Source organism: Gekko japonicus, unplaced genomic scaffold (assembly GCF_001447785.1).
Source record: "Gekko japonicus isolate JY-2015 unplaced genomic scaffold, Gekko_japonicus_V1.1 scaffold331, whole genome shotgun sequence".
Lineage (NCBI taxonomy): Eukaryota > Metazoa > Chordata > Lepidosauria > Squamata > Gekkonidae > Gekko > Gekko japonicus.
The window spans coordinates 378,103-390,941 of NW_015172560.1; the positions used below are offsets into that span (position 1 = coordinate 378,103).

Below are 12,839 nucleotides of genomic sequence, written 5' to 3' on the forward strand. Positions count from 1 at the left end.
AAAATCAAAAGGGCCCTCTTACCTTGCAACTTCAGAACAGTGGGACAGGATCAAAGATAGGTGATGAAGCCAAGCCAGATGCAATGATAAATTGAAGAAGTGGCCATCTGGTATCAAGAAGAGTTGAGCAGGGCGAGGCACAAAAACACTGTGAATGTTTTTGGCTTTGTGAATGTTTTTGATGAGGGACAAAATTCAGAAGAAGAAAAATGGACCTGGCATACGTGACAATTCAGGTGTTTTGCACTGCTGACTTACAGTAATTCTTTTCCTTTACAATATAAATGTAAATCCTACATGTGCCAGTATTCTCATTTGTGTTATAAATGACTTTTCGCCCCCTATGAGTGACAGCTGCCTTGAATCAAGAGGAAAGGCGGGGTACAAATATTTCAATAAAATTAGATAAATGGGATTTGTATGTTACCTTAAATAGCATGAGAGAAGCTGAAAAGGCAATGTGTGAAAATGCTGAACAATAGTCATAGTTTGCATCCGGAGATTATTTTTGAAAAGGCTGATTTAAGCATCATGCGTGAAACCAACTGTAACGGCTCCTCATACTTGCGCACTTGGGTGCATTCCTACTGATAGCAAAGAATGGGAGGGTGGCTATGCTTGCAGGCCATGAGTCAAAGCTAATACAAGCAGTTGGAACTGGGTGCAGACCCCCCACGTCTAGACCTGCACACACAAGTGAATACATGTTGACTCTGACCCAGACATCTGCCCTGTAGATCTGCAGTGCTGTGACTATTGTGACCTCAAGTGCAGAAATCCTGGGAAGGTATCGTTTATTACCCACATCTCTGGGTATAATAAGATGATATGATTCAGGTGAGCCCAATTTCTCAAGTATAAGGGATAGTTACATTTAGGGTGAGCTCAGTTCAGTAGGATGTGGAACGACTGTAGCCTTGGTATTGTCACAGTAGCACTGGAGCAGTGGCACAATTTTGCAGCATTCCCCTCTCTTCTTTAGTGGAATCCGAGGTGGTGGTTTCTGGTGCAACGTTTGCAATTGGCAGTTTTAAAAAAAGTAAAAAACCCGGCGGGATCCTAGCTTCTTCCCTCGGGGTTTGACATTCACACACACACAAACACCCCGCGCCGCGCAAACGATCCCATTGGGTGACTCTGCTTTGCCTGCCTCCGATCGCTTCTCTTCCTTTATGCCCCCTCTGGGCAGACATTCGAGGCTTGAGCTCCCTGGCGAGCCCCACGAGGCTCTCTGGAGCTGGCACACTCGGCTCCTTAGTGACAGCAGTTGTTGCTCTATTTCAGAACGAGGGTGGAAAGAAAGGGAAAGTGGGTGTGTGAACAGCTGAAGGGTTTGTTGCTCATAGGGGATGGCGGCGGAGACGGCTTTTGGCTCCTGGGCGCTGCCACCACCGCCGCCGTCGCCGCCTTTGGCACTGCAGTTCGACAAGGAGAGCAGCCGAAGTGCAAAATTCGGGGTGGGGGGGCAGGGAAGGGAGGCGGGGCTAAGCCAGAAGGGCTGCAGATCGCCGCGCACGTTACTCCCCCCCCCCTTCTCGCACCCCCGTCTCTTCTTCTGCTGCCTCCTCCTAAGTAAAATGCAGCGAAAGGAAAAATTCGGGGGTTGGGGGGGGGGCAGGGAAGGGAGGCGGGGCTAAGCCAGAAGGGCTGCAGATCGCCGCGCACGTTAGTCCCCCCCCTCTCGCACCCCCGTCTCTTCTTCTGCTGCCTCCTCCTAAGTAAAACGCGCAAGCAGCCTGGCTAATCCTCGCTTCCCACGAGCATGAGGAGGATTTGGGGGGTTTTGTCTTGGGAGCTCCGTTGCCGGCGTAGCAGGCTAAGAAGCTGAGCAAGGAGGATTCTTACGCACGAGCTGGGAAGGGTGGGCAAAGGACACTCCAGAGAGCCTGCCAAGGAAACGTCGCCGCTGTGGCTCAGCGCCCCCCGGGCAGCGGCAAAGGCGCCAAGAGGCGCACGGGCGGAGGAGCAGCGGCTGCGCCCCCAGCTTGGGAAAGGCAGGGCTGGGGACTGAAGCAGCGCGCGCACACACGCGCACGCGTTCCCCTCGCCAGGGGCTAGCACGCCGCACACCCACAGAGCGGCAGCCCTTCCAGGCAAACACAGCCAGGCAGCTGCCGCCCGCGGAAGACGCCAGGCGACTGGCCGCTTCGCCGTTCGCCTACCTCCACCTCGCCCAGGCGCTTCCCGGGCAGCCGAGGCGGGGAAGGGACTCGGTGGGCACGCGGAGAGGTCCGGGCGGGAGCTGGCGAGGAGGAGGGCTGCCGAGCGATGCCTTTGCGGCGGGTCCGGGCGGGAGCGCTGAGGCGAGGCGGGAAAAACGGCGCCAAAGAGCGACGGCCCGTCTGACCGACTGCAGGCGGCTTCGCGCCCACCCAGCCGCTCTCGCCCTCGCCCCCGCGCTCCCCTCTCCCTCAACTTCCCGGAGTGGCTGAAGACGCCGCGAGACCGAGCTGCAGTACGGAGCAGCGAGGCAAAAGCGACAATGGGACCTCTCTGCAGCAGGGGCGCCTGGTGTTGAGCGGGGAGGGGGGAGAGTCCGAAGAGAGCCCTGTCCCCCCCCCCCTTTCACCCAGCAGCAGGTCGGTGACGCTGGCTAGCCCCTCCGTAGTATGTCTGCACTCCGAAGGAAATTTGGGGACGATTACCAGGTCGTGACCACCTCGTCCAGCGGCTCGGGCTTCCACCCCCAGCAGCAGGCGTCAGCCCACAAGAAAAAGCGCCAGCGGTTCGTGGACAAGAATGGCAGGTGCAACGTGCAGCACGGCAACTTGGGCAGCGAGACCAGCCGCTACCTGTCAGACCTGTTCACCACCTTGGTGGATCTCAAGTGGCGCTGGAACCTCTTCATCTTCATCCTCACCTACACCGTGGCCTGGCTCTTTATGGCCTCCATGTGGTGGGTCATTGCCTACATACGGGGTGACCTGAACAGATCCCACGACGATGAGTATACTCCCTGCGTGGCCAATGTCTACAACTTCCCCTCTGCCTTCCTGTTCTTCATAGAGACAGAGGCTACCATTGGTTATGGCTACCGGTACATTACGGACAAATGTCCGGAGGGCATCATCCTCTTCCTGTTCCAGTCCATCCTGGGCTCCATTGTGGATGCATTTCTCATTGGCTGTATGTTCATCAAGATGTCACAACCTAAGAAACGGGCAGAGACGTTGATGTTCAGTGAACATGCTGCTATCTCCATGAGGGATGGCAAACTCACGCTCATGTTCAGGGTGGGCAACCTCCGCAACAGCCACATGGTCTCTGCACAGATCCGCTGCAAACTCCTCAAAGTAAGTTAGTTGAAGTTTTAGTCCTCTATGCTAATTGCATCTGCACATTCCTCTAGGTTGTCTCTTTCTCTCAAAGTCATTTGTACCTGTCTCCTCTTTTTCCAGTCTACTCTTCACATCTCCCTCAACTCATTATCAGCCTGGTACCTTCCTTTGACTTTTCCCACTTCTAGTGCATTTGCTTGGGAATTTCCCATGAGTTCTTATCTGTGTATGTCTACTCCAGTTGTCTCCAGGGTACATACCGGTAATTGCTATTCTGCTCTCCTTAGAAGGCTCAGGATGGATTATCTGATTTTTAAAATCCCAATTCCATTTTCTTTTCTCTTTATTCCATGTAAATAGCTTCTCAAACTAGGATTCAAGCTCTCTTCCAGACTTTTACATTTAGATTTTCTTCCCCCTCCCTGTTCTTTTTGTGCTGTCTGAAATATTTCACTAGGACACATTGCCTCTTTTTTTATTCCTTAAACCCACTAAACCATCTGTTCCTATCTTTTTGTTATCAATTCCTACTGAAGACCAGTATATGCTTGTGTATTTGTAATAAAACGAATTGATTACATCTGGTGCTGCTAAAAGAACAAAATACTTTTCCAGACCAGTCCTTTGAACAAGTCATAACCCCTTCCCCCATACCATAAAGGTGTTTCTTTGAGTTCATTGGAGGCCTAACTTCAGGAGTGTGGCTTGTGTGCAGTGACGGTATCATTGACAGCTGTAACCTTTAAAAAATTAAAATACCTAGTTATAGTACCATCGGCACTGTACATTGCTACGTAATGGTGACTATAGATTGTTTGTGCCCCCTTGTGCACAGTGTCCTAACCACCAGGGGCACCTTGAGGTCTTACATGCTCCTCCCTCCCTCCCTCTTTTGCACATGCATTCTCACTTTCCTTGGGAGTTTTACATCTAACTGGTTAATGTTGCCTCTGCTCTGGCACTTTCTGTTGACCATAACCAGCACCAAAGTGTAACTTGCTGCCATGGTTTGAAAACCGTGGTTTGGTCCAACTATGATGACAGTTAACATTGATGCAGATGTAGCTGTTGGGGCAAAACATTAAGTCAGATGACAAAATAGAAGTTACTTTCTTGGAATTCCTGAGTATTATGCTTGAGGTTTGCAAGCCTTTCAACCTTGGTTTTTGAGGACGGTGGAGCTCAGTGGCTTCAGTGTAACATATATGCAGCATGCTATATATGAGTAGTTCCAAATGGGTTCAGGTGGGTTCACCCATTGCTTTCACCATTGCTCACTAGTCATTACTAGTTAATACATTTTAGTTTGTTGCTGTGACCGCTAAGCATGATACAGCTTCATAGGGTGAAGACAGATGTAACATTCAGACCAAAAGTTAGCAATTTACATAACAGACTTAAGCCTATGAATGCTGGTTCAGCCAAGGTACCAGCAGTTAGAGCTCAAGAGCCTCTTCCAGTTCCCAGCTGATTACAGGATGAAAAAATGAAAAGTAAATTGTGAAGAAAGGAAGTTTGTAACTACAGCTGGCCTTGCCCAGGATGGTAGACATAACTGTGATAGACAATAGAAGCTGAAACCTGGCATTTCTCTCTCCCAGAGGACATACATATTCCAAATTTGTGTTTGGTATAGTGGTTAAGAGTAGCAAACTCTACTCTGGAGAACTGGGTTTGATTCCCCACTCCTTCACATGAAGCCAGCTGGGTGACCTTGGGCCAGTCAAAGTTCTTTCAGAGCTCTCTCAGCCCCACCTACCTCACAAGGTGCCTGTTCTGGGGAGAGGAAGGGAAGGCAATTGTAAGCCTCCTTCAGGTAGTGAAAAGCAGGGTATAAAAACCATCTCTTCTTCTTCTCTGGGAGAAAGAAATGCCAGGTCTCAATATCTGTTGTCTATCACAGTTAAGTCACAATAACATGCATGTTAGTTCTGCTTTTTTCAGTTTCTATTTAAAGAGGTAATTATTTTTGATCAGTAATTTGAAGTGGTAAAATAAATTACATGTGAGAGATCCTGGTTGATGTTTGTCTAGTCTTTAGAGGGCATCTCACCTACCACATAGCAGACTTTTGTTGTTGTGGTTCAGTCGCATAGTTGAGTCCGACTAGACTTTTGTTATTAGGCTGTAATAATCACTTACGAAGAACAGCCTGCAAAACTTAGCTCAACCTCAAATTTAAATTATTGTTTGCTGTGAGATCAGATTTGCATTGTGCACCAGTTACTGCAGTGGTTGATAAAAAGTTGCCCCTTTCTGTAAAATTGAGATGTCTCTGCATATGATTTGAAATAGCTGAAACTGCTTTCAGAAACAACTGCCATTCAAAATATGTGCTCAACTTTACAACAGGGCATTGCTCCTCTTTTCCACTCAGTTGCACAATTTCTGTAGCATTCAGTGTCCAATGGGCATCTTATTATATATATTTAACTCTCTATTTTTATTTTTATACTGACATAAAAAGGATTTAAGACCAAAAACATCAAGAGTATTGCATTTTGTATTGTTTTTACATGAATGCCTTATTGCACACTTTTAAAGAATACCCCCAACTTGTTATATAATCTGGCTGTGGGGAGTGTATACTGTGTGTCTTAATTTAGAACAAAATATGCATAGATGTTTAATATATGTGAAAGCTGGATTACCAAGAAAAAAATCTATACCATTTAGATTCCTTTTTTTGGGGTGTGTGTGTGTAAGGTGATGTAGGTAATGGAAAGGATTTTCTTAAAAAGCACTACAAGAATATTCAGTAAAATGTGAGATGTGTTTCCTAACCTCTTACTGCAAAATACAGTCTAGATCGCAGTCTGTAAAAGAACACCAGATTTATTCCTTCTAAATACAAAGATCAGAAGGATAGTCTATTGAAAACAATTTTCCATTGAAGAACTTTGGATTTAAAAGATATAAGGGGAATTAATGTCTTTAACCTATAAACAACATTATGATATCAGTTAAAGTGAGGTTCAGAAATCCTGATACCATTGATGCTATATAGTTTATGAACTTAGATGCTGGAGTGTATGAACTGGAAAAAAGTCAGTCTCTGGCTGGGAGTGGGTGGAAGAGAGAGGTAAACAGCAGATAAGGAGGATTGAGGCAGTTTTATTTATTATCATTTTTTTATCTTGCCCACCAGCCAGAAATGTAAAAAATTCTGCGGTTAACTTGGGCACAACAGTAGAGTTTTCTTATACAAGGCCTGGAATTAAATGGGAACTATGAAGGAGCATGGTATAGCTCATTCTCAGTTCTTGTTTGTCCCCGTGGAACTTGGAGAGTGTCTTCGTAGATTGTTCTCATTTTGATGGCATGAGAGGTGATGGAATGTTATAGACCAGAAGGAGAAGGAGCAAATGTGGAAAGTGTGTATTAATAAATAAATGGAACAAATTGTCTCCAAAATGATAGGATCTGAAATACTTGTGTTTGATTAACTGAAGAAAATTATTTAGAACGACCACTTCCAGATTTCACGCTTGGCAGTATGTCTGGACAAATCCATCTGCCTAATTAATAATGTTAAGATATAGTGGTGTTATATGTCCAGCAATGTCTACATACACTACAGCTTGTTAAGATATAGTGGTGTTATATGTCCAGCCAAGTTGCAAGGAAGCACGCTGCTGAGGACGGCTCCCCCCCTTCTCCAACTCACCCTGCCGGCTCAGAGACAACACAGAGTCACTTTGCAAAGCAGCAGAAGCCACCCAATCGTCTCCAGCACGCTGCTGAGAATGGCTTCCCCCTCCACCTTCTCCAACCCACCCTGCTGGCTCAGAGACAAAAGAGTCACTTTACAAAGCAGCAGAAGCCACCCAATTGTCTCCAGCACGCTGCTGAGGACAGCTCCCCCCCCAACTTCTCCCAACGCCAACTAACCTTGCTAGCTCACAGGGACACACAGCCACTTTGTAAAGTAGCAGAAGCCACCTTCTAGGCCAGGGTATCTCCAGCAGCACAAGGCAGAGGACTGCCGGGCAGGGCAACAGCGCCTCCTTTCATAGGGGAAGCAAACTCCTGCTGAGGGGAGGCAGGGCCAGGCCAGATTAGGAAACACAAATCATACTGCCGTGTTTCTTTGCTGCCTGACCAAACGGATCCGTGCATACTATTGGAAAGGGAACCTCCCGTGCCTGCGCTCCGGTAAAAATTGCTGCGCTGGGCGAGGTAAATCGGTGCACCAGCGCAGCCTGGTGCAGCTTAAAGGGAACCTAGGTCCTAATATAGCCATCTTCAGCTGCCTCCTAGGGACTGGAAGTGAGGGAGCTAGACGCACCTCCCTGTGGAGGTTGTTCAATAACTGCAGGGCTGTCAATGAAAAGGCTATCTCTCATGTACCCACCAAATGGGCTTCTTTGATTGATGGGACAGTCAGGACGGCCTCTCCCTGTGATCTTAATTCTTGGGCAATATCATTAGAAAATCAGAACTGAGTCTTAACATTCATCTTCAACCAGCTCCTGTATTTCAACGCTGTATCTCCTACCCCAGAATACCTTTGCCATGATTCCCAGCTGGCCTCAAGAATCAAAGTGAAATCTGATTTCTAACGTACTGTACCCAAACACATTAGAGAATTAAGTTTTGGTGCAGATTCCACTTTTATTATATAGGTATCTGTGGAATAAAGATTGATTCATTTTACATAAGTCCTTAATATGGTATCCTTACTTAAGCAGACCAACAAAGACCCTCCACAGGGTGCCGGTAGGGCAGTCCCCATCCCCAGTATATGTGGCCATAGGTAGGGATAATGATTAACTGTAAGCCGCTCAGAGACCCCCTGGGGGGGTTCGAGCGGGGTAGAAAGTTGAAAGGTAAATAAATAAATAAATAAATAAAATACCTGAACCTTGTTTTTATAGAGTAACAACAGCAAACACACTCAGTGGAACTTACTATTGACATTTCAGCACTGAGGAAGACAACAGAGGAAAAGGAGAGAACAAGAGATTACTTTGAGCAAACGGAGTTACACAAAACCTATTTATTTAACACCCCTTCCACACTTAGCATTCCTCCTGAGATAGCTTCCAAAAAATCAGTATAAAAAAGGATAAAAAATACATCCCTCCAAAATATGAGAGAAATATCAAGAATACAAACCATCAACCAGATTTTAAAAAAAAAATGTTGAAAGAACTTTGAACAATTTAGGACAAGAATTCAAGTACACACTTATAAAGAACACAGGACGTGCCCTGCTGGATCAGACCAGGGGTTCATCTAGCCTAGCAGAAGGAACTCCGGGGGAAGGGGAAAGCAGCAAAAATCCACTTCCTCTACCATCTTCCTCTGACAGGTTACTGGATCTGATCCATCTTTAGCAACGTATCTCCTTTCTCCCCTGCAAGTTTTGCTTAGCTTCAGACCTTGTCATCTGTCAGCATTTAGGCCATTCTTTGTTTTCTGATTATATACAAATTCCCTGTAAGTAATCACGATCTCTTAAACTTTCAAAACAAAATGCTACAGATGTCCAGAGTTGCATGGTATGCACAGATGAATTTTAAGGAATACATCATGTTTAAAATATTTATGTAAAAGCTCATGGTTGCGTGATAGAATGGCATAGCTGTGAAAACATGGCCATATAATCTAGTGAAATTTCATTTTTTGTCTTATTGGAACGGTGTCAGATAAAAACTGATATATGTCATCTGAGGTTTTCCTTCATACTAATGGCATATAATTTCAAACCTAAAAGAGAGAGAGAGAACGCACGCTAGGGTCTGATATATGACATGTATAGATATTAGCAATGGAATTCTTTCAATATCTATTGCTAAATCTTTTGCAATATAATTTGCTATACAATAAATTCTGTGTGTTCAAAATGTATAGAATAGGCTCAGGTTGTGGCCAGTGTTTCCTCTGAGTTGAGTTAGTGTGAGTTAGCTCACAGTTTTTTAGCCTCCGGCTCACACATTTTTGACTTAGCTCAGGAAGCATGGCTCCAGAGCAAACTAATTTATACAGTAGCCAAATCACTTGCTCACAGCTTTAATCAGGCCTATAGCCAGGATTTTTTAAAGTCAGGGGGCATTTAAATTTCTTAGGGGGCACTGGCTAATCAAATTAATCCAGGGGAGAAGGCTGTGAAGCCCTGGGCTGGATGGGAAGCCAGGGGGCCTTGCTAGCAAGTCAGGGGGGGGAGGGCTAGCCCCAAGATGCCCCACTGTAGCTACGGGCCTGACTTTAATGCCAGGTGCTCACAAAGTAGAATTTTTGCTCATAAGACTCCACAGTTTAGAGGCAGCATTGTGTGGCCTGGTTCTGTCCTAAGTAAACTTGTTTATTTGCTTCTAACAGTGCATTCATATGATAAACATAACTTTGATTAAACTAAAGCTGGGAACCCACAAGGACTTGTGGGGGGCATCTCCCTTTCCTCTATATCCCCCTCAACACAGTATTTTCTTTCTCCCTCCTCCTGGCAACCCCTATATCCTTACCTTTCCCTGATTCCAGGACTGTAGCCCAAGAGGGCCCTTGGGGGCAATGCTTCCTCCTGAATTTGCCCTGCCTCCTCATCTCCCATTCCCCCCTCCCCAGGAGGTGGAGGGAGCCTGGGGCTGCTGGTCAGGAGGGAAGTGGTGAGAGCGGCTAGCTTGCTGGCTGATGCCCACCCAGTGGAGTGAATGAATGAGAGCAGGTGGGGAAGGAGTGTGCGCTTGGCGCTGGCACAGTTGGTTCCGGCCCAGCCTAAATTGCCGAGTGAGCAAGAGCCATGAGCCAGATTGGAGGGCAGAGGGGAAAGCAGATGTGGTGCTTACCTGCCTGTGGTGTGGCTGGCTTGCTTTCCTCCCTTGCTTGCTGGCTGCCCTGTCGTCAGCTCCCTGCTGCTGCCCCAACTCCTCCGGAGCAAGCTGCTCACTCAGGGTTTGTTTGGTGTGGCAAGCCCAAGAGCAGCCCCAGCCGGCCTACTGGCTGGGAGGCAGCCTTACCTGGTAGCGTGTTCCAGCCCCCCTGCCAGACAGGCCGAGGCAGTGAGAGAGGCAGGGGCCCTGCTTGCTTGACCTTAGGGTGCTGCTTGACCCTCCTTGCTTGACCCAAGGGTGTGTGGCTGCTGTTTGACCCCACCCAAAACGTGCTCCCCCACCAAAAAGTTTCTGGCTGCAGGGCTGCCTGCTTCCTTCCCACCCACCCACTGTTTAACTGTCACAAAACATCTTTAGCTATATTATTTATTTATTTCTCTTATAACCCCCTTTATCCACAAGGGGGACCAAAAATCACCTTACAACACTTTCCCCTGCTCCATTTTATCCTCCCAACAACCCTGTGAGGTAGGTTAGCCTGACAATGTGTGACAATCCCAGGGCCTCTCAGTGAGCTTCCACAGCAGAGTGAGGATTCAGACCTGTATATCTGATATCCTAATTTGAAACTAACAACTATACCACACTGTCGTGGTATAGTTGTATAGTTGTTAGTTTCAAATTAGTCGAACAGTAGTAAGCAGCCAGTCCTGGGTGAGTCATGCAAGTTACATAGTATCAAGTTGCTCAGTGGTCACTGCCAGATCTGGAACTGATGAGTTGACTCCTCCCTCAGAGGCCAAAACAGCCCTAGAAAGGGCCTTCTCCCCTCCACTTCCCTTTTACTGACAGAAACCAAGGCTTGAAGGTTGGCAATAATGTTGTGGTTTCCTAGCATCCCCCACAGCAGCAACAGAGAGTGCATTAATTCCTACAGTTGTTGCTTCTATTATTTTGGGGTGTTTTAATACCCTGATGCTTGTTAGTTTGTTTGTTTAGATTTCAGAAGGGTTTCCCCCCCCAGCTTTGTAGAAAGATCTGTCTTCTCTGTTCATGGCTACAGTCTCTGAATTTAATTATTCACATATGGGGCAAGTTGAAAATTAAATATATTGATGTGCATGGACAGAGCTGGTTGCCAAGCTTGCACATGGATCTCACTCTGCCATCAATCCTTTCTTTCTCGTGCAGAGCATGATGAAGGATATTGCAGTTAAAAGGTAGCTCTGGCTATCCATGACGTATGAATGCAGGCTGTGGTTTAACTGGAGTTAGTTTTCCTTTCACTGACCAAATTTTAAACCTGGATATAACTGTAGTTTAAAAACCCAGTTAGTGAGAGGAAGACTAATCTTGGTTAATCTGCGTGGCTGCATTTGTACAACATGGTTTGCTGGAGTTTGAAAACTAACCATGGCCCATTATGCATGCATATCTTACTGCAGGTTTTCAGAGCAGTAAGCCTTTAATCTTGACTTTGGATTCTGTGCCCACTTTATGCACCATTCTTTTTACTCTGGTGTGTTTATTCTACAGCTACAATTTAGAAAACACACACTTTTCTAAATAGGGGTGGAGTGTCACTTGTGATGTGTGGGGGGTGGCATGCAAAGGTGTTTTTTTAAATTACACAGTTGCCCTAACACAGTTGTGTAGTAGCATTCAGCAAGCGCCTTCCATTTAAATCCTCGTGGTTCAAGCTTTGCACAGGCATTTTTGTGTTAGTTTGTTGAATGAAAATGAACAGAAGAGAATACAGGCAAAGGGGAAAACCCAATGTTGAAATTGACCAGACTTTTTTTTGAAACTGAGAAGCAGCAGCAAAGCCCCGTTTTTCATATTGCCAAGGACTAGGGGATTCTCTGCTGTATTATTGGCCACTGTGAAAAATGGGAAAGAATCACATGATCTCATAATATGGGGAAACATGTTGAGTGTACAGAATGTGTGGTAGAACCCACTGACACTGGCATTGCAAACTGTGATAGTTGGCAACGTTTATGTGTGTACATGTACCTGTGCAGAGCTGGCTGCAATTCTATCACACTTTGCACAGGGCTGCAATTTGTATGGGGGAGGAGTCCTCTCACAGAAGCCCGGGAGAGCTTTTAAAGTCTTTTTTTGTTTGTTTTTGGTATTTTTGAATTTTGTGTATGTGTGCATGCGTGTGTGTGCTCGTGCCTGGAAGTCATGGAGACATCTGTCGACTCATACTGGGGCATGGGGGATGTTCAGAGAAGTGGCTTGATAGCCTGTGTCTAGCCTCCCGGCCCTGATATTCTCTGGAGGTCTCCCATCCAAATACTTGCCAGGGTCAGCCCTGCTTAGCTTCCAAGAGCTGATAATATCGGGCTTGCCTGGGCTATCCATGCCAGGGTGAGAGCTTTTTTAGTCTTGTGCCACTAAACTTAAAAAAATTGGGATATTTTTGCCGATGCCCTAGCACAGCTGCATAGTAACAATAATTTCCTGCCCTTTCTTGCAAATTTGCATGGTTTTCTCTTTGTAATTCTCTAATTTGATTCTAAGGTGCTGCAGTGGCTCAAGTGGTTAAGACGCTGAACTGCAGACCGGAAGGCGTCTAGTCATGCCGGCCACATAATCATGGAAATGTCTTTGAACAGCGCTGGCTCTTCGGCTTGGAAACGGAGATGAGCATCACATCCCTAGAGTTGGATTCGACTGGCTTTTGAGCAAGGGAAACCCTTACCTTTACTAATTTGATTCTGCACACTGGATGGATCTTGGTAGTTTTGAGAGCCTGTCCTGTGTGGATTGTACTCTGTCC

General features: G+C 46.4%; 1 protein-coding gene across 1 annotated transcript in view; it reads left to right on the forward strand.

The window, feature by feature from the left end:
- The first annotated feature begins 2,609 nt into the window (after nucleotides 1-2,609).
- KCNJ3 (potassium channel, inwardly rectifying subfamily J, member 3) overlaps nucleotides 2,610-12,839 on the forward strand; it is a 182,135-nt gene continuing 171,905 nt past the window's right edge. Inside the window, exon 1 of the mRNA XM_015421223.1 lies at nucleotides 2,610-3,293. Within this exon, the coding sequence (XP_015276709.1) occupies nucleotides 2,610-3,293 (684 nt within the window). The remainder of the gene's footprint in view (nucleotides 3,294-12,839) is intronic.